This window comes from Cenococcum geophilum, assembly GCF_001692895.1.
Source record: "Cenococcum geophilum 1.58 unplaced genomic scaffold K441scaffold_9, whole genome shotgun sequence".
Lineage (NCBI taxonomy): Eukaryota > Fungi > Ascomycota > Dothideomycetes > Gloniales > Gloniaceae > Cenococcum > Cenococcum geophilum.
This window is the reverse complement of record NW_027137567.1, coordinates 1,733,164-1,757,201: the sequence shown is the minus strand read 5'-3', so window position 1 is coordinate 1,757,201 and position 24,038 is coordinate 1,733,164. Positions and strand designations below refer to the sequence as shown.

Genomic DNA, 24,038 nt, shown 5'->3' with positions numbered 1-24,038 from the left:
CTTATGGACAGCTTCCGCAGTGCTGCCGCCGGGAACACCTTCAGCCGGGTCATCGAATAATCTCAGAGCAGCGCCGCTAAGCACAGATAGATAACGGACTGTAAAGAAAGGGGGTGCCCTCAAAATATTGATATTTGACTGCAACGTCATACACTTACTGCGTCTACGCAAAATTTTCCAATGGAGACAGCGACCTGAAGGTTTACATGTCCTAGCAGAGTGGATGGGATTCATACGTAACAGAGATGGTTGTGAATTTCATGGAGACGAATGCCACAGTGCCCTTCGGCTCGTTGACCACATCCTCGAAACACCAGATACGCCCTGCGTTTGGTGTTTTCATATTAGAATGAGCCCAGGTGCTTTTCCCCATGAGTTTCTAGCCTTGGCTTGGTTGGGAGTTTCTTATTCAAGCGATGCCCGCCTGCATAAATCAAGCTGCAAGCTGCAAGCCGTAAGCCGACGAGCTTATTCCGACTTACCTCGTCTAACGTTGAGTCACAAACGGCCATGGCAGGTAGCAATGCGAAGCTCGCTGTCTTGGACAGAAAAAGAGGGGAACCCGCTTACGAATCAATTAACTCCCAGGGGCTTGGAAATCCATGATGTCAAGCGTTACTCAAGGGCGTGGTGAGGGGTTCAAATGTCATCGGGAGCTGCAAAAGACGCATCGAAACACCTTCGTTCTCATTACGATTCGGAGTCTTCGACAATGGCTGCAACACCTTACACAGTTTCGGTGCCAGACGATGCGATTGAAAAGCTGAAAGCAAGGCTTGAGCTAACAGTCTTCCCAGATGAACTGGACGCCGAAGACCAATGGCCCTATGGCTCTCCTTTAGCCGACGTGAAAAGACTCACGGAATACTGGAAAAATGGATTTAATTGGAAAATACAAGAGGAGAAAATAAATGCATTGCCAAATTTCAGGAAGAAACTCTCAATTGATAATTTTGGTGACATTGATATTCATTTCGTCCACCAAACCAGCTCAAATAAAAACGCAATTCCGCTTCTCTTCTGCCATGGCTGTATGGAATCACCTGCTTCCTCTAACATCACGAATAGACATACTAATGCATATAGGGCCTGGCTCCTTCATTGAGGTTACCAAACTGCTCCCTCTCCTTAAAGGCTCTGACACTACCCCGGCCTTCCACGTTATTGCGCCCTCCCTCCCCAACTTCGGCTTTAGCCAGCGCATCACCCAGCCCGGCTTCGCACTCTCGCAGTACGCCGAAGTATGCCACAAACTGATGCTCGACCTCGGATACCCTCAATACGTGACCCAAGGTGGCGACTGGGGCTTCTACATCACACGTGCCATGGGGCTGCTCTACCCACAACACTGCCTAGCCTCACACATCAATTTCATCCGGGCAAAGCCGCCGACGCTGTCCAAACATCCTGCGCTAGCCATCCAGCACTCATTGACGCCGTACACGGCCGCCGAGAAGGCCGGGGTGGTGCGCAGCGACTGGTTCATGCAGGAAGGCTCTGGCTACCGGCTGCTGCAGTCGACGAAACCGCAGACGTTAGCATATGCTTTCGCTGACAGCCCCGTCGCGCTGCTCGCCTGGATCTACGAGAAGCTGCACGACTGGACCGATGCTTACCCTTGGACCGACGACGAGATCCTCACCTGGGTCAGTATCTACTGGTTCTCGACCGCGGGGCCCGCCGCGCACGTTCGCATCTACTACGAGGCCACGCATAATGCGACGCCGAAGCTACCAAGTAGGGAGAGGGTGACAGAATGGATTCCGAGCGTCAAGTTGGGAATGGCGTTTTTCCCGAGGGAGCTGTCCGTGGTGCCGAGGACGTGGGCAAGGACGTTGGGTAAGATTTTGACAAAAGCCTTGATTGTCAGTAACCATGGACTGAGAGTAATTTAGGACCCGTTGTATACGAGAGCGAAAACAAAAGTGGAGGCCACTTCGCCGCGTGGGAGAATCCGAGAGTGATTGCGTCAGATCTGCAGAATATGTTCAAGAAGAAGGGTCCTTGCTATGGTATCGTAAAAGGAAAGACTGGGTACGATGAAGCCAACTAGCTTTGCATTTTGAGGTAGTCTCATGGCAGCAGTGTACAGGTAAAGCGGATAGTTTGAGAAAATGCATTTGTTGTATGTTATGGCGCTAGAGAACTCGATTCATACCGTACATCCAACCTATAATACAACATCAATATCCTAGCAGTCATGGACCATTCCTATGCACCCAAGAACCTTTCGTTAATAGCCCAATGTGAACACCAAAAATGCCAAGAAGCCTAAGATACTCTAGTAAGTTCCGCCAGAACCATTAGTCTGAGGTCTCTCCGGGGTCATTTTCTTGCTTGGTGGACGCATGATCTGAGGATTAGCACTTGGCGACAAAGACTTGATTGGCGGTAGGACTGGAGTCTCAGAAATGCTATGGCTAGATACTGGCCTGGTACCGTCGTGTTTCTCAGGAGAAATTCCGGATGCCGCAGCGGGGAGGATCTGAGCTGGCGAGGCAGGTCCAGCGATGGGAGATATAGGGACAGGGGATCTTTGAATAGAGGGGGAGCTCTGCTTGGTCGGCGAGTACGACGGGCGTTGTGCGGAACTAGGAGGAAAAGAGGAGTTCGGACTAGCGGCGAACATGAAAGAATTTGGACGACTGTTAGTTTGAGGTGACATTGACAGGGCCCGCTTCACAGGAGATGGGACTCCAATGCTAGGACTTGCGGACGGAGGTCGTTGATGGTTGAAGGAATTGGCGAACGGATCGTGCAAGACGCCGCGCGGGGGTGGATTTGTAGCTGTGTAGGGACCTCCGTTGAATTGAGGATAGGATATGGGATTCTTATTATACCCATAAGGACTTGTACCTTGAGGGATCTGCCATTGTGGAGGAGACGAGGCGGCGACGCCATTTGCCGTAGGCGATCCGCTTGGCTGGCTCGATGAATAGGGCCGTGCTTGTAATATTGGAGGCGTCCCATTAAGTCCGTTTTGATGCAGGCCATACGCAGCTTCAGATCTTTGAATGCCCGGAGGACCTAAAGCTTGACCACGAGGCGAAAAGCTAGGACCGTTCATCAGCGGTAAGGCAGGTCGTGGGGATTGATAAGGGGCCCGGGGTGGGACAGGAATTTGAACTGAATCCAATTGTCGTGGGGCGAACTTCGGGGCTGACAGGGCACCGCCATTCGTATGGTCAACTTCCACGTGGTGGAATCTTTCTGTTTCTCCAGAGTTTGGTGAGGCAGACGAATTAAGGCGGAGCTTGAGAGGTGGAAGCTTGGGCATCTTTGATTCCTCAATGCGCTGCTTGCAGTCCTTGCATAGGAAATGGAAGTCCTCTCTCTCAGCTTCTGCGACTGTGATACCGTGGCATTTGCTGTGCTGCCACACATTGCATTTTTCACACGCAATGCTATGTGAACCGTCGTCCTACCTAACGTTAGTACTCCAAATAAAGGTCATTGGATGAGTATTACCAGATTCTCGCCATGAAGTCCACAGACCGAACAGTCGAAAACCCAGTCTTCTTCCTCTGCGAGCCTTTCAAGTTCCTGCTGGCGCCTCTGCATCTCGGCTTTCAGGTGACGTTCAGACAAGCGGGCCTCATTCTGGTCGAGCTTTTTACTGTCCTCTTCCAGCCTTTTCAGCTCCTCCTCGTGAAGTATCCGCTTCACTTCCCGCTCTTTCAAGCGTTGTTCTCTTGTCATCATGCGAGACTCACGAGCCTAGATCAGGGTGTCAATTTCGGCAAATGGAAAAAGAACTCAGGAATACTCACTTCTTGCATCTTCCGTTGCCTCTCCTGCTCCTTTTTGGCCATGGTGAGGTTAGCTTGCCTCTTTCGTTCAGCCTCGGCAGCTTCCTCAACTTCTTTCTGCTTCTCCATCTTGGCTGAGATTCTACTGGAGCGTTTGGCCGTGGCAAGTTTTTGGAGGACCTCAAGCTCCTTCTGTCTACGGGCTGCTTTGCGTAGCTGCTCTTCGACTTTGCCGGCAATGATCGGAATGACGTCCTTCTCAAGCCGCTGGAACATAGCTTTTTCATTAGGATCCTTGCTACGGCGAATGGTATCCAGAAAAGCCTGGTACTCTTCCATGGTGATACACAAGCACTCCCATTTCATACCTTCTAGGCCGTCGTCTTGGGCTTCTTCATGTTCAACAGTGATATCCTCTTCATCATCGCCGGGGCTATCGGGGGTCGGTGTCGATAACTTCCCCCACTTGTTTCTTCGTCTGGCTTTACCCTTCTTAGGCCTCGCTTTGGACTTCGCTTTTGAGGGGGATGGGAGAAGGGGAGGATCGGTTCTTCGGTACAGTCGATCGTCATCAAACACGAAATAGGTTCGATCTTGGGAGTCCCAGCCAAAAGCTTCCATGCGCTGTAGTGGCAGAATGAGCCTGAGTCTGTAAAGTAAGAATCATAGCCGTCTTACCCAATTTGTCTGTTCAGAATCAGTCTCTACCATCCTCTCCCGAATACGATCGGGATTGTGAAAGGTCCATGTGGACAGTTGCTGTAGTACGCGGATCTTGGTAAAGATGTCAAACTCATCGAACTTGTTTGGAGTTTCATCGATGCCGAAAGGGTTGTGCTGGGGTGCTTTGGCCACGTATTGCCGGCGCGTGTATTCGTCGAAGATTTCTGGACTAGCGTACATCAGTTGAAGAAGCTCATAGGAGCAGACAACATCTACTCACGTCAGGCCTTTATGTGATGATACAAACTTGAGCAGCGCCAACCCAATCTGTGATAACTTCTCCGAGGGCTGGGGCTTCAGACACTCCGACTCTAGCTCCTGTGAAATCATTAGCATTAAATCCACCGTTCGTATCGGCTATAGCGGTTGTGGACATCCAAGCAGGGCGCTGAGGTACCTCGATATCTAGATCCTCATCAATCTTGACAACCTTGCCGAACATGAATATGTACTGCATGAGACTAGCGAACTCCCACATGTTCCGGAGCTTGTCCAACGTGCTAGGCTCTTTTGCAGGTTCTTCCGCCTCCATCTCTTCTCGAGCCCGCTTTCTAGAAACCATTTTCGCGGGAGCGTGCCCTGAGGCGACGCGTGAAGGGGGAGCTTAATTAGGGCTTGAAGGAAGGGTGGAGGGGTTGAGGGAGCGATTCCAAGTGTAGGATGAAGGGACACAAAAAGAAGCCTCTAGATGAAATGGTATAATTTGGGCCTTGGATGGGTGAAGCGGAGAGATTTTTCGTCGTAGTGAATGAACATGTGAGAATCTCGCGTCTGTATTCAAAGGGACTGCCAAACCCGGATTTTCTGTTCGCCAATCGACCCAAATCTGGAGGTCGCTCTCCGGCCAGACTAGCGAAGCACTCCGGAGCTGAACACTTCACAGTATCTGCTTAGTATTCCATTGCTGAGCACTCTTTTAGGTGCTGTTTCTCTAGTGCTGGGAGATAACAGTATATATCAAAATCATCACAGCACTATTTTACGGTCACCCTGTACTCCGAGTTACTCAGGCCTCATCTACATAGTTGCATTTAGGTTCTGATAACATGTTGAAGGATCGGTAAGCTAATTATCTTAAATATTATAAAGATTCTAGATTGTGGTATGAGTCTGTTCGGTCCGAGAGATAGATGAGCGCGTTTGCTTAGCTCTCTATCATCGCAGCCTCTTCTGAGACGCTGAAAAGCACTGAGGATAGCTTGGAAAGGGTGTATTATTTGATGAAGATGAACGACAATGCGTAAGGATCTGTGTAATTCAAAAGGATGGATCATTGTACTTTGCTATAGATCCCTACGACAGCTTCGATAGTATGGCTGTGGTCGTTGTAAAAGATTTCAGGAAAGCTCCGTGCATTTACTGAACCCCACGCTTGAGACAGCCGACGTTGACACTACACGTCCTAAAGAGCGCATAATTGTGACCTGAGTATTTACGTAGTTGTGAAGAATGGCTCGTAATGATCTCCACTTGCATTGTCATCCTGGTGCTAAAAATAACGGGCGAAGCTTCTCAAGTCCCTGAAAGCCAAGACGCCAGTCCTGACGGCATAGCGTACACGACCTAGTGGGACGCGCATATCAGCTCTACAGGATTAAACAAGAAAATCACGAACAGACACCTTTTTCACGCACCTTGGACGCCCGCCGGAACCCGCACTGAGCTCTAATACACCAGCGCAGTTGAAACAGCATTTGCGCTTATGTTTGTTTGGTGTCGCAGCTGAACCCCTTCAGAATCTCCCATCGCGATCCCTGATGAGCTAAACTTTGCGCCCTGATGAAGATCTGCTCGCAGCACTGGAGCGCCGGCAGTTCCAATGGCCTCCCCTGATCGGTACGATCGAAGAAATATAACGACACCCCCGTCGATACCTCTACAAAACCTAAATCGACCGCCGGACGAAGATGATGACCAGAGACAGGGTGGCACAGCACAGCACCGCAGGACACTGAGCGATAGAGGCCGGAACCTACTCAGGAATCGAGAGTCTATACCTTTAAGAGGGCACTGGAATACACAATATGCGCCCATAGCAGAGGGGTCTCCAAGCCCAACGCGGGTTGTCTCCCGTCCACATCTGGATACCTCCCTTGCAACGGGCCGGGGAAGCACTACGCATCGTGAAGATGCAACTTATTCGCCTGTGGAGGATGCGAGTGCCTTTCAAGCCGCAATCGGTTTTGCAGGACTTAGCTTTCAAGGAGAACCATCACAATCTCCAACTGCTCAGACACCCCCATCTACAAGCAGGAATAATCCTCCACCTTTGCTGGTACACAACGACAGCGACCCTTATCTTCCAGGACAGGAATCTGAAGAGCAAGGTTACTTTTCCCCGGTTTACGAAGACACTGCGCGTTTAACGGATGAAAGACATCTTCAACCTATAAGTGGAGTGAATCCCTCTACACCAAATGCGCCACGAGATAGGTCAAGCTTTCAAAGCGTTCGGTTCCTCACGCCAGACGCGGCCTCTCCAGCATCAAGATTAGGTGATGATCTGCATAATGCTGAAGCTGGAATGCGTAGTTCTGGTGGCCTTGGAAGATCTGGATCCCGCAAAAGGTCGCTTTCCCCATCGTCCGCCGAATCTCCACTCCATAGGGCGGGAACGATTATGCGCAATATATCTCAACGTGTTGTAAATATCAGTAATGAATCTGACCCTGCAGAAAGAACGATTCGAAGAAAGTCTTGGCTGAAACAGGCAAGGCTTGAGGAACCCCCTTCATTCCCGGCGATGCCAGAATATCTCCATGATGGTACATCATCTGCTGAATCCCCCATAGAAAAACCACCGTCACCCGTCGGGAGGAGACATGCTGCTACTAATTGGCAACCACAACCAAATCCTCTGCGTGGAAACACCCTCGGAATCTTCCCTCCAGACAATAAACTGAGACTGAAATTTTGTGATTTATTGGTCCACCCTGTCACAGAACCCTTCTTGCTTGTTCTCATCGTCATTCAAACCGTTCTCTTGGCAGTGGATTCCAGTCGGGACGTGTTCATTCAGGGTAGATCAAAACGCTGGGGGACGTCTTGGATTGACTACTGTCTCCTAGGACTTTTCGTGATTTATACGGCCGAGATTGTAGTAAGGGTTATAGTTTCCGGCTTCATTATCAACCCAGTGGAATACAGCACAATTAATCGCCAGATCGGTCTAAAAGAGGCAGTTTTAAGTAAAGGTCGAGCTCTTTTTGCGCCACAGCGACAACCTTCTCTCAAGCGTACCGCTTCTACTTTCGGTCCTCAACAACCGTCCATTCTCCGTTCTTTCACGTCCGGGCCAGATGGATCCGAACAACCTGGCCACTCCCGACAACAGCAACGCATTAGACTAGCACACAGAGCATACCTGCGCCATTCGTTCAACAGGTTGGACTTCTTGGCTGTAGTATCTTTTTGGATTGCTTTCATCATTGGGGTATTTGGAGTTGAATCTAGTAACCACTTGTATGTTTTTCGAATGCTCAGCTGTCTGCGGATTCTCAGGCTCCTCGGCCTTACAAGTGGCACATCGGTAAGTACTGATTTTCAATCCCTCTATCTTACACATCGGTCGCTAATTTGATATGTATAGGTGATCTTACGAAGTCTCAAGAAGGCTACTCCACTCCTAGTGAACGTTGCCTTCTTGATCAGCTTTTTCTGGCTTCTCTTCGCTATCATTGGTGTCCAAAGCTTCAAGTCAAGTCTTAGGCGCAATTGCGTATGGATTGATCCCGCGGGGCAGCAGAACTACACCAACGATAACCAATTTTGTGGTGGTTATTTAGACAATGTCACCGGGCAGCCGATGCCATATCGTACGATCCACAATCAGAATGGGACCGCTCACAAAGGCTTCCTGTGTCCACAAGGTTCAATGTGTATTGAAGGCAAAAATCCATTCAACGGTACCCAAAGCTTCGATAACATTTTCCAGTCTCTAGAACTCGTCTTTGTAGTCATGTCATCCAATACGTACACTGATTTACTCTACAAGGTCGCGGATAGTGATTATCTTGTAGGAGCTTTATGTAAGATCTCACACTCTTTTTTCCGGCCTTCTGTTAACGTTAATAGTTTTTGCTGCTGGGATTGTTATTATGAGTTTGTGGTTAATCAACTTGGTAATACTCAAAAGGGTCTCATTTCCCAAAAAGGTTGCTAATAATTCTAGCTCATTGCCGTCATCACATCCTCTTTTCAAGTCATCAGGGAAGAGAGTAAAGCAAGTGCTTTCACTGGTGAAGATAGGTGTGTTTGAATAAATTATATTTTGGTATTTGACTTCGAGGCAACATTAACAGCGGTTTAGTGAGATGGTTGTTGAAGAAAGCTTGGATACCAAACGCAACCGTCGCAGCAGCAATCTAAAGACCCTCTATGAGGCAACATCCTGGTTCTGGATATTAGTAATTTCATATGGTTTAGTCTGTCAGTCATTGCGAAGTGCCACAATGAGCCCATCCCGGCGGACATTTATTGGTATAATCTAACCCATCCTCTCATCAGCACTGCGATTTAATGCTGACGACTGATTGTTGTTTAGATGTTTCTGAAACCGGAGTCACACTTATACTGCTCATGGAGATTATTATACGTTTTATTGTGGACTGGCGACACTTCTTCAGTGGAAAATGTAATATGGTTGACCTTGGTCTTGCTATAATCACTGCCGTCATCCAGATTCCGGAAATTAAACACTCGGGGGGTGGGCGGCCATATGCGTGGCTAACAATATTTCAAATTCTACGAATCTATCGTGTGGTTTTGGCTGTGCCATTAACCCGCGAACTTATCGTATGTCTCCAACTTTCATATTTAGATTAACATAACTAACGTTATATAGATGATAGTGTTGGGTAACGTCAGCGGTCTACTTAACCTGATCCTCTTTGTGTTTCTCCTCACATTCCTAGCAGCTATTTTTGCTGCTCAGATATTCCGAGGAGAAATCCCCGCTGAGGATTCCAATCAAAACCCCATTCAGGTCACATTTTTCACCATTTATAACTCTTTTCTTGGAATGTATCAGATTCTCTCCAGCGAGAATTGGACCACTATTCTGTATAACGTTACTAATTATGAAGTTGGCTTCAATACTGCCTGGATTGGAGCTGCTTTCTGCATTTTATGGTTCATTCTTGCAAATTGTAAGTGTATCAAACGTCTCCCACATCCTGCTTTAGCTGATACAGCATAGTCATTGTCTTGAACATGTTTATTGCTGTAATCCAGGAAAATTTCGACGTTTCAGAAGATGAAAAGCGCCTTCAACAGGTCAAAGCCTTTCTTCAAAAAAGGGAGCAAGGCGGAGGGTCTTCTTATGGGTAAGCGCTACCCAGTGCTATCTCATCTATACGAGGCTCATAAATATAGTAACCTATCACTTTCCACGATTTTCAAAATCGGACATACCACGGGACGGCGCAAGGACCCATTGGACTTTGGTTCCGCAGCAGCAGAAATGTTGTTAAAAGATGCGGTTGTAAGGGACTTCTTGGACGAACCTGGAGAGTCAGTTACTAGTCCACACCTTGAGGAACCTCAACCGACTCTTAATCGTACCCCTACAATTGTCGGGACTGGTCTGTTAGCTTCGCTATGGGCACGGCTTGTGCGCAGCATAAGCCATCGAGAGCCAAACCCATTCTATTCACCACTGGAGTTTTCGCGGGCTTATGAGGACCTCGATCCGAGACAGATGGCTAAGGAAGTCGTGACCGCTACAGAACGACGGAAAAAGGCGCAGAGAGATTATTTGCGCAAGCACCCCAGCTATAACGTTTCCTTCTTCGTATTTAAGCCTGATAACCCGATTCGACGGTTCTGTCAACGTATCGTCGGCCCTGGCCGTGGTGGAGACCGCATCGAAGGCGTCGCACCCTCTGTTCCTGTATGGTACGCGTTCTCCGCGTTCATCTACGCTGCTATCATTGCAATGGTCCTTTTGGCTTGCGTTACAACCCCTCTCTATCAGAAAGATTACTTTGAGACGCATCAGTTCAGCGTCAGAAACTGGTTTGTCTTTACTGACATGGGCTTTGCCATCCTATTTTCGGTTGAGGCGATTATTAAGGTGATTGCAGACGGATTTTTCTGGACCCCCAATGCGTACTTTCGAGGTTCGTGGGGTTTCATCGACGGGGTCGTGCTTATTACCCTCTGGATCAACGTTGCAACGTCTCTGTACAATGAAGGCCAAATTACCCGGACCGTTGGTGCTTTCAAAGCGCTGAGAGCTCTAAGGTTGCTAAATGTCAGTGATAGCGCTCGGGATCATTTTCACTCTGTCATTGTCCAAGGTGGCTGGAAAGTTCTCTCGGTAAGTTGTTTGATAGATTTAATGCTTCAACACTAGCTGATCTAGTTTAAGGCTGCGTTCGTCTCTTTGAGCCTCTTAATTCCATTCGCTCTATACGGATTGAACCTGTTCTATGGCCAGATGCAGTCTTGCAACGATTCTGGGTCTGGAATATTCAACCTTACCGACTGTGTGAATGAGTATAATAGTACACCGTATAATTGGAACGTACTCGCACCGCGTCAAGCATCAAATTCCTACTTCGACTTTGACAATTTTGGTGATTCTCTATTCATCCTCTTTCAAATTGTATCTCAGGAAGGCTGGATTGATGTCATGTGGGCTGCGGAGGAAATCACAGGTGTCGACACCCAACCTCGACCTTTTGCTTCTCAAGGGAATGCTATTTTCTTCGTCGTCTTCAACTTGCTTGGCGCGGTTTTTGTGTTGACGCTATTTGTCTCCGTTTTCATGCGGAACTACACCGAGCAAACAGGGGTGGCCTTCCTCACAACAGATCAGCGCTCCTGGCTCGAGCTGAGAAAGCTACTTCGGCAAATTTCACCCTCGAAAAGGCCGTCCTCAAGTAAAAAGAGAGAGACTTGGGAAGAGTGGTGCTACCGACGAGCAGTACGAAAGACTGGCCGCTGGCAACGGTTCATCACGTTCATTTTGATCATGCATGTCATTCTTCTGTGTACGGAGTATTATCCGGGCGTTTTCTGGTGGGATCGTGCAAGAGGTATTGTTTATACTCCTTGTCATTATTCCGTACTTGAACTAACTGCTTTAGACTTCATTTTCCTCGCCTTCACATTGCTCTATATTGCTAATGTAATTATTCGTATCATTGGCTTGACATGGCACAGGTTTCGGAAGAGCTCCTGGGACGTGTATTCGGTATTCGCAGTCTCTGGGACGTTCATCACGACAATACTGCTATTCTCGAATTTCCAAGAGAGGGTGTATATGCAACTTCACAAGTTGTGTCTCGTATCCATCGCGCTCCTCCTCATACCCCGAAACAATCAGCTGGACCAGTTGTTCAAGACTGCGGCGGCAAGTCTAACCTCCATCATGAACTTACTCGCAGCCTGGTTTGTTCTTTTCCTCGTCTACGCTATAGCTCTCACGCAAACATTTGGCCTTACGAGATTTGGCGCCAACGAAACGGGAAACCTCAACTTCAGGGACGTCCCGAAGGCTCTCATTCTCCTTTTCCGTACCAGCACCGGAGAAGGTTGGAATCAGATCATGGAAGACTTTGCTTCAGTAGCACCGCCATACTGTGTCGTAGGCGAAAGATACTTTGACGGCGATTGCGGAAGCCCGGAATGGGCACGAGCTCTGTTCATATCCTGGAACATCCTGAGCATGTATATCTTCGTCAACTTGTTCGTCTCGCTCATCTATGAGAGCTTCAGTTACGTGTATCAAAGGAGCAGTGGATTATCCGTCATCAGCAGAGAAGAGATTCGTCGATTTAAACAAGCATGGGCTGAGTTCGACCCTAACGGTACCGGGTTCATATCGAAAGAAGCCTTTCCCAGACTCTTAGGCGTAAGTTCTGTGGATATCCAAAGCAAGTGAGTGCAAGCGAGCTGACGGTTTGCCTAGGAACTCTCTGGCGTGTTTGAGATGAGAATCTACGACGGTGACTTTACTGTTGGAAGACTTATTGAGGATTGCAGTGTTTCTAGAAGACACTCGGAGCTTCCAGTCGAAGGACACGAGCCTGCGCCCGAAATTGACCTGGCTAAACTGAATAGACGATTAGCCGAATTGCCTATTGCAGAGATTCGGCGGAGAAGGGCACGCATGAACATTTTCTACGAAGAGGTCCTGGTCTCAAGCGATCCCGATAAGGGCATCGCATTCAACGCGCTTCTGATGATCCTCGCTCATTACAAAGTCATTAATGACAACAAGAGCTTGAGGTATGAACACAATCCCGCATCTGGCAGTTATAGAACCCGGCTAACGAACTTTCTGTCAGGCTGGAAGAATTCCTGCGGCGTCGAGCACGCCTGCAGCGTGTCGATGAAGCTGTCCGGCGAAACGTCGTTGTGGGCTTCTTCGACACATTGTACTGGGCGCGCATATTCCGCCGGGCTATGGATCACAAGAGTTCGGGACNCATGACGGCAGTGCCTCAATTCACGGTTCCCGAGATCTTTGTGGATGATGAGGATATCACCAACGCAGACCGGGATCGGGCGAATGCTCCTGACGTTAGCCCACTTCTATCTCCTATTGACTTGTCGCCGCTCGACAACGAATGGCGTGCTACGGGGAACGACGCAAGAACATCATCGCCTCCCCCGGAAATGGCACTCCGCAGCCGGGCAAATTCGATTCAGATAACGCCAAATCAGTCCCCGACAAGAGGGACCACTCCACAAACTTCCCCATACGTTGTTCCCGCAGATGGAAGCAGAGATTGGCAGTTCGCGAGTGCGCTCGGCAGACCGCCAAGCCCTCTCGAAGCAGATCCGGGAGCTGCAGGAGCGCGCAGCAGAGCGAACAGCAGTGTTAGTGCACAAGACGTTTTGGAGGTGCTTGATAACTCTGCCTGGGGGGAGAGCATTAGAAGGAGTTTCACGCTGCGACGACCGCCTGGACGGTAGTGCCGGCAGACAGTCTTCTTTTCCTTTGTCGGATCATGCTTTACTGCTGATGCTTGTGACCCTGTGATGATCTACGTAGGAGGAGGTGGATTAATGAGAGGTATGCAGGAGCAAGGGCTACTAGGGCGGGCCTCAGAAAGGAGACCGTGCATCTGTATTGGTCACATTGGTGTCTGACGTGGGGCATTAGGGCCATGAGGGAAAAGGTCGGGGCGTATGAGTGTATTTTATTTCCTTTCTTCACGGGCATGTACAACACAGCACACTGCACGCATTGGAGGCTTGGACGGCACGGTGGGTCTTCAGTGCTTCAGTGCTGAGCGGTGCATAGCGACGGCGTTGCAGCGGTAGATTACTTTCAAATTACTCATAGCTGTAGACCTAGAACGTGTATTTTTACGTAAGCCGGGTGGGCTTTTCTGTGCGTAAAAACGCTCGAGGCCGAAGGTTCGTGTTGCGCGTGTATCGGGGGCTCTCCCAAGGTTCCGTATGCGAATGGTGAAACGTCTCACATTAAATCTGACGCCTTGGCCGCGGCCGGGGGAGTGGGCAAAACGGTTGGCGGCCCCTGGGAGTGGAGCACACACGACACGCAGCACCTCAGAAACCGGCTGCCGCGTCGTTGCAAACGTCCAAACACGCCATCGCGGGACCAGAGCCACCAAAAGGCCGCGCTGCTAACGGGGGTTTGACGGGGGTTTGACGTACTCATTTTGTCAGATGCCAGACTGACTACCAACCTGCTGCAACTTGCTGCGACTTTGCTGCATCCCTTTGACACAGCCATCTCCCCAAGCAAAGGCAAGGCATGTGGCCGTGTGATTATTCTAGGGCCCACGGGAATGCCTCGTCCTTCACGCCGCCTCATATAAGGGTCTGATTACCTTTGTTTCTGCTGGAATTGCACTCCTGCAACCAAAAGTGCCTATTTTCGTCCCGTGGGGCCTAGCTTCCTTTGCAGACTCCATATTATTCTCCGCCCTCTCTCTCCCTCTTGAAGTTTTCTCTTCTCTTTCTGTTCTTGCTTCGAACACTCCTGGATCCTTTTTTGCTTTGCCAAGGAAAACAACTCCCGACTTCTGAGAAGTTCCGTCCGTTGCCGCTGTTGCTGGGTTGATCCATATCAGCGTCCGTTCGCTGTCACACTCGTTGTTTTATATTCTTCCTCGCGGACAGCTGGGCCTGATCGCTTTCCACTCACTCCCCCGCATTAGAAAAAGGAAGGAACCTGCACACCTCTTGCTTTAACCGGGAATTTGGCCGTGTTGTTGTTGCTATCCATCTGATACTCCGACCACAACTCTTCTGTTTACTCAGGACGTCCGACTAATTCCGACCACCTGTACCACTACGATATCTTCCAACAAGATCCGACCAACACAGTCACCATGCACACTTCCCGCTTCCAGTCATTCTCCCCGCTCCGTACTCCCTCTCTCCACCGCCTCAAGACGGCCTTCTCCCCCAGCTCCACCTCCAACTCGCCACTCTCTTCATCCTCCACCAGCACCACCTCGCCACTGACGCGCACCTCGTCTCCGGACTCGCACCACTCGTCGTCGTCCTCGCTGCGCGCTCTGCTCCTCCTACGCCGCAAGCCCAGCTCGCTGGACATCGAGATGGAAGAGGAGCGGCGCAGCTTCGGCGCCGAGCTCGCGATGCTGGAGCCGCGGCCTCAGGCGGGCGTCGTGGCGGGCGGCATCTTCGAGGTGCTTGACGGCCGCGTCTGAGTCCTCGTGTGTGCGAGAGCGTTTCTGGCCAGTGGGCCTTTTTCGGCCGCGAACGGGTAGCGCCGTTTTGTAAACTTTGGAGAGGGAGGCCGCTCTGATGCTACTGTTGCCGCTGCGGCTTTGGTCCACACTCTCTCCGCATGCTTTCCCTATCTTCCCCCCCCCCCCCCCCCCCCCCCCCCCCCCCCCCTTTTCCCCCCCCCCCCCCCCCCCCCCCCCCTCTCCCCACAGCGCACTTTTTACGTTTTCTATGGGACATGGTCTTGTCACGGCGTTTTTTTTTTATACCCCATGCGGTTCGGGTGGTAGTCAGGTGCACCGGTATTGTAATCAGTGGGACTTTTTAGTCTTGGATTGCTGGGCACGTGGAATGGGAACTGGGGGTATTTTGTCTATGGGAGTATGAATGGGATGTGGGACTTTTTCACGGTTTTTTCTTACGGCTTCACGATGTAAGAATTTTAGCCAGAGAACCGGTTTTCTTGTTGTTTTTAACACGAGGAACGTGGGGTAGGAATTTAATAAACCCTTGCCTTGATGCTGGTCCTGCTTTGATCATGTTGTATGACTCGGAAGCTTTATGCTGGATTACTATCTGTGTATGTATGACATGCAATCCCTTGCTATGCTCTGTCATGCCCTGTCATGTCCTGTCATACCCTGCCATGTCCTGTCATACCCTGCCATGCCCTGTTATACCCCGCCATGCCCTGTCATATCCTGCCGTGCCTTCCGTGAACTCATGAAAAGGGTATCATTGACGCCGTGGAGAAGTACCCGTAGACGCCGCCCTAGACTCCGTCATAACACCTGCCCTTCTCCCCTAAACCTAGTGTCTTAACTAAAAACTCCCGCAATGAAAGAAAACGCAATACTCTCCTGAAGCCATCGGACGCGTCTCATCACATCCATCTTAGACGACTGAAAAATCCATCCCCATACACTTCCCCAGTAGCCATCTCCCCATCCCCTCCAACTTGCCGCAGTACCTCTTCTCTCTCCCTCTATACCCTCACCGTCTCCAACACCTCCTGCAAATTCCCTACCTCCACAATCTCCACCGCCCTATACTCCGGCGCCCGCTCATACACCGGCAACGGCTCCCCCTCCCCCTCTCCTTCTCCCTCACCTTCACCCTCACCCCGCAGGCCCAGGCCCACTCCGGCCCCACCCCGCAACACGCCAGCCGCGCGCGGCAAGACTTCAAGCGGCACGGCGCCGCCCACCCGGATCCGCTCGCCCCGCCAGAGAATCCCGATGTCGACAGTAAGAGTATAGGCGCGCGCGACGGTGTATGTCGCGAAGCTAGGGACGCAGGCGCGGGTGTCGAGGAGGCGGAAGGCGCGGACCAGCGGCACTGGGGAGGAGGGGTGGTCGAGCGGGAGCGGGGTCGCGAGAGAATGGCGGGAGACGCAGGTGTTGTGCTGCGTGAGGGTGTCTTGCGGGTGGCTGAGGAGGCGGCCGGTGGTGCTGTGGGTGTGGGTTGAGAGGGTGATGGTGAGGGTGGTGAGGGTGCAGGGTTCGGTGGCTGGGGTTGGGACTGAGGGGTTGGGGGGACGGTGGTGGTGATCGGGCTGGAGGGAGAGCGAGATGGGGATGATTTCGCCCGGGGCGACGGCTGAGGGGGTGTGAAGGGTCGGGACGAAGTGGGTGCCCGGGGGTTTGGCGGGGGAGTTGCGGGTGAAGAGGTGGGAGAGTTTTTGTGTTAGGGTGGGTTTTGACGGAGAGGTGGTTGCTGAGCTGGAGGTTTGTGTGGTGAGGATGTGAGATGTGGTTCTGGGTTCGTGGAGGTGGCGCCTGGAGGGGTTGCTGAATGGCAGGGTGTAGGAAGCTCTCTTGTTGGCTTTGAGACCACCTCGAATGAGCTTGACTTGAACGCTGTATTTGATCGTGGCCTCACCGCCAGGTTCGTTGGTATAGGTGTAGAATGAAGGTGGGAGAGGGTGGATGTCCCGGTTGTAATGTGATCGATGGCCCCATCTTGAGCAACGAATTTGCGTGTTTTCTGGGAATTGGAATTCGAAGGACCAGGAATACTTATTGGCCGCTGCAGTGCACCCAGTCATAAGGACTCTCTCAAGGTTGAAGAGAGGAACCTTCTCTTTATATCCTCGCCGTGACGAAGAGACAGCATAGTTTTCGTTTTCGCCAACATAGAATGGCCTGGTAGTTTTCGTGATGCACGCCCCAGTGAAGTTGAGTTTCAACGACTTGACCTGCTCTTGTTTCTCCGCCACAAAAACAACTCTCCCTGTCACCTTGTCTCCCGGAGCGTAAATGTGTTGCGGATCTCCATCGACTAGGACGCTGAGGGGTGGTGACATGGCGGCCGTTGACGGTTGCAGAAGGGAGAGCGGCAGGGAAGACGGACCAAAGAAATATGCTGGGACCAAAATAATGAATTAAGAGGAGGTGGAAATTCGAAGTTTAACACGATGGCAGAGAGACTCTCAGTATTGCCTAGGTGTCCGGCTAGAGGAGGAAGTTTGCCGAAAAACTCCTTCGCCAAGACAGAGATAGAGCTTACCTCAAGCTCAAGTTCAGATGAGGGCATTTACAGGTGAATGGAAGTGAGAAAGGTGAGATTATGGACGTCATTTGAGCATCAATTGAATCCTAAATATGCAGCGTGCTGATCGGCCTTTGTAAAGGTTCAAGAAAAAGCAGAAGAGAGTTTGAGAAGCCAGAGAAGCCAGAGAAGCTAGAGATCCGTCTAGCTTTATCTGCTCATTGTGAAGCCGGGCAGTTGTAGGCCATGTGCAAAAAAGAAAAAAAGTCGCATGGAGGGCGGGCGGTTCTTGGGTGTCAGTGGAACAACAACCACCGCCACTGGTTGTGACTGTGCTTTTTGCTGTTGGCTCCCCATGGCGTGGAAAACATGCCGATGGGGGCCAAACCTTGTTCGGACGCCCAATCTTGGGCGGGTTGCCTCGTCTCACATAAAACCTGCGTGACGGCAGTTTGGTGACGGTAAAGGAGGGGTTTTTGCGCCGAGCGTAATATGTGCAGTTCGTTGCAGTTTGGTGCAGTTGGTGCAGTCGGTGTCGAGCTGAGGCATTTCGCCAGACTGCCCAGGCACCCCGCCGGGCTCACAGGAATTCCTTGCGGCTCCACAGCTCCGTGCTGCACCTACTTTGTGACAACCACCTCGGAGACGCCCACGGAATTCGCAGTCGGGAGGATTGGTCTTGCAAAACCTCGGATGTTCCAGTCTGTGTGTCTCGACAGCTACTGCATTGACCAATATGACCAGTGTGTAGCGGCGCTCAACATCATGACTTGGCATATCCTTAACCAACCCATGACACTTGACGCTGCCACACGTAGACGCAGGCAGTTCGAGACCCGTCGCCCGTTGATCCGGCTAGCCAAGGAGCCACGCATTGGCCTTATCTTATTACCTAACATGAACCTCGTTTCCCGACTTGGAGGCTTGAAAGGGAGAATCCCGTCACCTGCTACGAGTATGTGGTATGCGCATCGAGTAATACAATTGAACTGTCGAAGCTTATGTGCCATCTACCTGTGATGCTTATCATGCTCATGACACTCATGATGGATTTTGGATGAAGAAAAGTCCTTTACGCGTTCCTCTAAGCACCCATGTACCCACGCACCCACTAGCCCACCATGCTGGCACAACACCAGGAACCGCGTACACTTTTGAGCCTCATTTGCGACCACCTATTCGCTGCATTCCCCACATAACGCCACTACGCCTGAATACTACGCCTTTCAATTGAATACACCCAGCCTCACCCATCGCGCCAATAATGCCAGCTAGGAAAGGCAATACATCCATGGCTTCAGAGGAGGCCGTAGCTCCTCCGCGAGATGGATTAAGCGTTGAGGTATGAAGTCTGGATTGAGGAACTCGAAAATCCTCTGACACTGTTGCAGGACCTAAGCCTGCCGCGAACCATGGTGCAGAGGCTTGCGAAAGGCGTTCTTCCACCCAACACGCAGATACAGAAGGATGCACTACTAGCAATGTCCAAGGGCGCCACCGTCTTCGTAAACTACCTCACCAACACGTACGTGCATTCTTCCATAAAGAACACACTAAATCCGGTCCACGCGCAAGATATGCACTACCTGACCCCAGCCGTATTGATGCCCGTCCAGATCCAACGAGAACGCCGTGCGCGGTGGAAAGAAGACAATACAGCCCCGCGACGTGCTCGACGCCGTAAAAGAACTAGAATTCGAGGCCTTCCTGCCTCGTCTGGAAGCCGAGTTGCAAAGTACGCTCACCCTGCCCCTCAGCAATTTTCCCCAGCAGGGAACTCACGCTTCGCAGAATACAACGCCATACAATGCGAGAAGCGCAACTCCTACCGTAAAAAAGTCCGCGAAGCAGCAAAGGCGAAGGCGAACCCAAACGCCCCCGACGCCTCGGAGGACGCGCTAGCTGCCAACGGGCATTCGCGACGTGGTCCGGGCGGCGATTCTCCCCCTGCGGCGAAGAAGGCTAGGCGGTCGAGTGTTGATGGGGGAGAGCATGCGACTGGGACTGAGGGTGAAGATACCGATGGGGACATGGGTGACAATGGCGAGGGCGATGACGATCAACAGGATCATGAGGACGACGAGGTCGAGGACGAAGAGGAAGGCGATGAGGAGGGTGCTGAGGGGCAGCTGGTTGAAGATCCAATTGAGATGCGCGAGAATGAGGAAGTGGGCGATGATGCTTCTGAGGGTGAGGAAAGTGATTGATGTAATATTTGGACGGCTCCAATGTTAGCGCTTTCGGCATGGCGTTGCATAGGATGGCGTTTAAGGTGCGGGATTAGTTTATATAGTATTACGATTTGCTGTGCCTATACAATCAAGCGCTTCTAGTGCTCTTTAATACCCAGAGCTTTTTCCTTCATTATGAGTGTTTGGTTGTATTGAACTATAAAAGGGAAGGGAAAGGGGAACGCCCATGAGATTGGCAACTTCGTCTCTGTAATTTCGCAAATTGACGGTAACGGACTCTAGCAGTTTTCAAAGATTTGTAGCCTACTGGTAAGTTTTAGTCTTAGGCGATAGTGCTGTCCCATGCGCTCAAATATAGGACCTCAAACTGTGCACATGCTCCCAAACGCCCGGGACTTCGCAGCCGATGATCCGCAGTCCCAATGCTCCACCATAGCCATGCGCCATTATTTCAACCGTCCAACCCTGCATATGACCTCATTTCTTTGCTAGAACCTTTGGGTCCAGTGGATCGCCGTATTTTGCTATTGTCTATGAGCACACTCCTGGAAGTCTCAGGGACCTTGAGCTACTCACTCTTAATCATCGCTCCCTTATCCACAATCTGCTCCATCGCCCTTGCATATTCCTCTTGCATCCTCTTATTCAACCATGCATATCCCGGCTCATCCTCAGGTTTATCCCACGTATATCCACTCGCCTTGTGCACATATTGTCCCGTCCCCACAGCTGCTGACGCTGGCATACCGGCTGCAGTTGTTGGATGCACTCTCTTTCCATTTGCATTTAGAGTGGATGGACTGCCAGCGAAGGTAGCAAATAAATCCTCGCGAGCACCCATGTTGGAGGGGCCTTGGGAGTTTGGAGGTGAGAGCTCAGAAGCGGGGGGAATGGAGAATGCTGCGACGTTGGTGGGAGTGCTAGGTCCTTCCGCTTCATCAGGGAACATCTCATCATCGTTGAGCTCGGGGGAGGAGTGCATGGTGGAATCTCCGTCAACATCTACTCGGGGATTAGTCTGAAGCTCGTTTCTTTGTATAGGTGGACGGATGCCTAAGTACCTGACATTGTGCTATTCAGGATCTAGAGCTTTTTGTATTGGTACCGGGAGTGAGTAGATTTAATAAATACTTGGTCTTCCAGAAGAGTAACTAGTCAGAAGCACTTCGATGTGGTGGATGCGAGGTAACGGTAAGGGAGCATGGCGGGATGCATCAATTAGTGTTTCGGTAAGGCTGAGGCTTGTCTCTCGGCTCGACCCTGTGCAGATCGGTTCTAGCCCCTTGTCGATGCTGGACCAACTTCAACCTTAACCGGCGACCAGAGTCCCCCCCTTCTGACAATATAGTTACAGCTGTCAGAATACCATATACAAAATCACTGCAATGAGCAAGAAAGCTGCTGTACCTGACGCATGGGACGATGATTGGGAGGCCACCGTCGATGTGAGTAGCAATATGTGCTTCAAATGTTAACTTAACGACCAGATGCTAATGCGCACGTAGAAACAGGACGACGCATTACAAGAAGAAAAACTGCCCGAAGAAGTCAAGGTTTCGAAAGCCGAACGCAGAGCCAAGCATGCTGAACTGAACAAGCAACTATGGGACTCAGCGTACGATCCCTGGACGCCACATTTCAATACAACTGGCGAAGCACCAGCTAACACAATATGTAACAAGTGAAAATCCCGAGAGGCTGCACTTCCTCGAAGCCCGAGACGTCCCTCTGAAATCCACGTTTAAACCCGGTGTTACGGTTCTGAGTCGCAAGCCCCCGCCAAAAGTCCTCTCGCGTGACGGCGCAACGTCTGGAATGGCTGGATTAAGATTAGACGATGACGAAGATAGCGAAGAGGAGGCAAGAAAGAAAAGTGAGCTGGCTTTCGCAGAGCGTCAAGCCAAGGCTCAGCGCGAACGGGAAGAGAAGCAGCGCAAATACAAGGAGGTCCGGGAAAAATTGTTCGGCGCCTCCCCGTCCGATGAGACTCAAGGTCGTGCTTCTCCAACCAGGCCGTCAAGAGGCAAAGGCAAGGGGAGGGGAGGGCGTGACAGTCAGCCATCCAGTAGTAACGATCAGTCACCCGCAAGAGGGGGAAATCAAAGGAGGCAGCTTTATGATCCTGAATACTCAGTCAAGCCAAATTCCACGTATATCCAGAAAAAGGAGGCTACAGACAGTCGACCGGAAACTCCAAACGAAGGGCAACCAATACGAGAGCCTCGCGGACCCAACGTGAGCGGAAGAGGTGGTAACGGGTTCGCCCCGAGAGGAAATCACACAGGACCCGTCGTTTAAGTCTTCCCCATTGGAGCAATCGGCAGCCTTTAAGTTGGCCTTGCCTCATGACTAATTAGAGCGGATATCCCAAGTAGGCCCCCGCGAACGCCAATCGCTGGCGATCCCATACTTGATGAGCACATTCCGCTGAGGAATTCGCATCGTAATTTAACTTACGTTGCAATAGCTCACGGAAATCTTAAAGGTTGTTGGAACACAGAGAGTCGCCGGAGAAAAACCGTCAGAGGAGGGGTCCATTTCAGCGATAGTTTTCTCCGCCTTTGAACCCGCCGACATACAACTCAGAAGGGTGATGAGAACTTCATCATTTAGGTGCACCGCAAAAGATCCCATGAAACTACATACCCAATTAGAATAGTTTTAGTCAATGACTCCTCATTACTATACTATTCGTCAGCTTGGCAGACTTGATGTATGTTTCAAGCAAGGGGCTACCAACCGGTATATATCCATGCCGCATGGTCGGGGAATGAAGCTTTTTACTACTCTACACGCACGCTGCTGATATCTCCGTTGTCCTTGGAGCTCGTGGTCTTTGGAATGCTCGCATTTCGAAACTCTCCTTCCAACGCGGATTCCTTACATTTGCCAAACCTCCTCGAAGAATGCTCCGGATGCTATTTCATACTCAACCACCTACTTTAGTGATTATGTTGCATCGCGGACACGTCTTGGCCATAGTACTTATTCTCGCGATATCGTCGAGCTTTCCTGGTAGAATGTCTTGAGACAGTACCGTCTTTTCAATGAATATCAGATTGACATTACAATCAAAACGCTCGTTCATTGATATCTTTGGAATCCTTCCAGAACCATCCATCATGGATGCCAAAAAGCCCTTCTGTATCTTGCAGCCTTAAATCCTCGGGCACTCGCAGCTGTTGTCCCAGCGCTCCCCGCTCTGTCGGTCCTCCCTCTCACAGTGGCCACCTCCGTTGCCGCTACTACCGGTATCGTTGCTGCGTCTACTGCCGGTGGTCTTGTCATTGCTAGCCTAAATGCGATTGGGTTAAAATATAATTCTCCCTCCTCTAGGCGTGCCTCTTAACACACCTTCTGCTACCGGCCCAACCTCGCCTCTTCCCACTCTAATAGTCATGCCTCCACTTATTCCGATATTACCGTCTCTAGTCTCCCGGCCGCTCCCTCTCTTCCTATCGCAGTATCATCTATCCCTATCGCGATACCATCTGATCCTCTTGCTATACCATCTATACCTGTCGCGATACCGCCTGTCGTGATACCGTCTGTGCCCGTGGCGATACCACCAGTTGCGATACCATCTCTTCCTAGTCTCCCTAGCATTGTGCCTTCTATTGGTCCACCGTCCGTTGCTATACCATCCATCGCTCCACCATCTATCCCCTTACCATCTCTGCCCTCAGTTGCCGTGCCGGCCGTACCATCTATCAGCCTACCAGCTATACCTGCTGTTAGCCTGTTCTCTATTCCTCTACCTCTGGTGTTTTACCTAGCGGCTTGCCCGGCGGTTTGCCCAGCGGTTTACCCGGAGGCCTGCCACCAATTTCTCTGCCTGCCTTACCAGGAATCCCCGCGATTTCTGTGTCGCAGTTGGCAGTTACTTTCCCAACAGTAGTAGTTCCTGTCCCTGTAGTCTCACTCGTGGGCATACCTGGCATTTCCGCACTGAGCCTCCGCACCGACCTACCCAGCGCACCAGCTGTCTCAATCCCAACAACGCTCATCCCGTCAATCACCGTGCCAACTGCCCCAAGCGTCTCCCTCCTAGCTTTCACCGACATCACTCTCCCCCTCAACCCCCCCGGCCTCCCCAGCATCTTCAGCACCGTCTTCAGCCCCGGCGTTTCCCTCCTCTCCGCATCCTATCACTGCTCTACCGCGGCGCCGCAGACATCTCGGGCGTCTCAGCCGCCGCGCCCACAGCCAG

At 51.0% G+C, this 24,038-nt stretch overlaps 8 protein-coding genes across 8 annotated transcripts; 5 read left to right on the top strand and 3 right to left on the bottom strand.

The window, feature by feature from the left end:
- Positions 1-712: 712 nt before the first annotated feature.
- On the top strand, positions 713-2,053 carry K441DRAFT_546372 (alpha/beta-hydrolase; the record flags this gene model as incomplete). Its single annotated transcript, XM_067642859.1, has 3 exons — positions 713-1,031; positions 1,087-1,839; positions 1,896-2,053. The coding sequence occupies 3 exons, from the start codon at positions 713-715 to the stop codon at positions 2,051-2,053; spliced, it is 1,230 nt and encodes a 409-aa protein (XP_067507073.1).
- Positions 2,054-2,281: 228 nt separating this feature from the next.
- On the bottom strand, positions 2,282-5,034 carry K441DRAFT_546781 (uncharacterized protein; the record flags this gene model as incomplete). The annotated part of the gene is made up of 6 exons (XM_067642884.1): positions 2,282-3,421; positions 3,469-3,717; positions 3,771-4,373; positions 4,428-4,641; positions 4,693-4,790; positions 4,870-5,034. 6 exons carry the CDS (start codon positions 5,032-5,034, stop codon positions 2,282-2,284), a joined length of 2,469 nt encoding a protein of 822 aa, XP_067507072.1.
- Positions 5,035-6,291: 1,257 nt separating this feature from the next.
- K441DRAFT_694136 (calcium channel-like protein subunit Cch1) lies at positions 6,292-13,856 on the top strand (the record flags this gene model as incomplete). Its single annotated transcript, XM_067652701.1, has 14 exons — positions 6,292-7,934; positions 7,974-8,001; positions 8,062-8,500; positions 8,547-8,593; positions 8,644-8,720; positions 8,782-8,951; positions 9,016-9,266; positions 9,316-9,619; positions 9,670-9,796; positions 9,846-10,791; positions 10,843-11,512; positions 11,564-12,330; positions 12,388-12,707; positions 12,767-13,856. 14 exons carry the CDS (start codon positions 6,292-6,294, stop codon positions 13,395-13,397), a joined length of 6,420 nt encoding a protein of 2,139 aa, XP_067507071.1. The 3' UTR covers positions 13,398-13,856.
- Positions 13,857-14,525: 669 nt separating this feature from the next.
- K441DRAFT_365104 (uncharacterized protein) lies at positions 14,526-15,177 on the top strand. The gene has a single exon (XM_067641413.1). The coding sequence runs from the start codon at positions 14,786-14,788 to the stop codon at positions 15,125-15,127; it is 342 nt and encodes a 113-aa protein (XP_067507070.1). The 5' UTR covers positions 14,526-14,785; the 3' UTR covers positions 15,128-15,177.
- A 1,137-nt stretch (positions 15,178-16,314) lies between these two features.
- Positions 16,315-17,448, bottom strand: K441DRAFT_426994 (uncharacterized protein; the record flags this gene model as incomplete). The annotated part of the gene is made up of 1 exon (XM_067641589.1): positions 16,315-17,448. A coding segment is annotated over one exon (1,134 nt), but the record flags the coding sequence as incomplete, so codon positions are not given.
- Positions 17,449-18,656: 1,208 nt separating this feature from the next.
- Positions 18,657-19,989, top strand: K441DRAFT_630594 (histone-fold-containing protein). Its single transcript, XM_067646282.1, has 4 exons — positions 18,657-18,978; positions 19,028-19,161; positions 19,253-19,371; positions 19,428-19,989. The coding sequence occupies exons 1-4, from the start codon at positions 18,901-18,903 to the stop codon at positions 19,841-19,843; spliced, it is 747 nt and encodes a 248-aa protein (XP_067507068.1). The 5' UTR covers positions 18,657-18,900; the 3' UTR covers positions 19,844-19,989.
- A 316-nt stretch (positions 19,990-20,305) lies between these two features.
- K441DRAFT_685264 (uncharacterized protein) lies at positions 20,306-20,896 on the bottom strand (the record flags this gene model as incomplete). The annotated part of the gene is made up of 3 exons (XM_067651861.1): positions 20,306-20,352; positions 20,405-20,830; positions 20,890-20,896. 3 exons carry the CDS (start codon positions 20,894-20,896, stop codon positions 20,306-20,308), a joined length of 480 nt encoding a protein of 159 aa, XP_067507067.1.
- A 317-nt stretch (positions 20,897-21,213) lies between these two features.
- K441DRAFT_685263 (uncharacterized protein) lies at positions 21,214-22,126 on the top strand (the record flags this gene model as incomplete). The annotated part of the gene is made up of 3 exons (XM_067651860.1): positions 21,214-21,273; positions 21,334-21,443; positions 21,511-22,126. 3 exons carry the CDS (start codon positions 21,214-21,216, stop codon positions 22,124-22,126), a joined length of 786 nt encoding a protein of 261 aa, XP_067507066.1.
- Between the last annotated feature and the right edge of the window lie 1,912 nt (positions 22,127-24,038).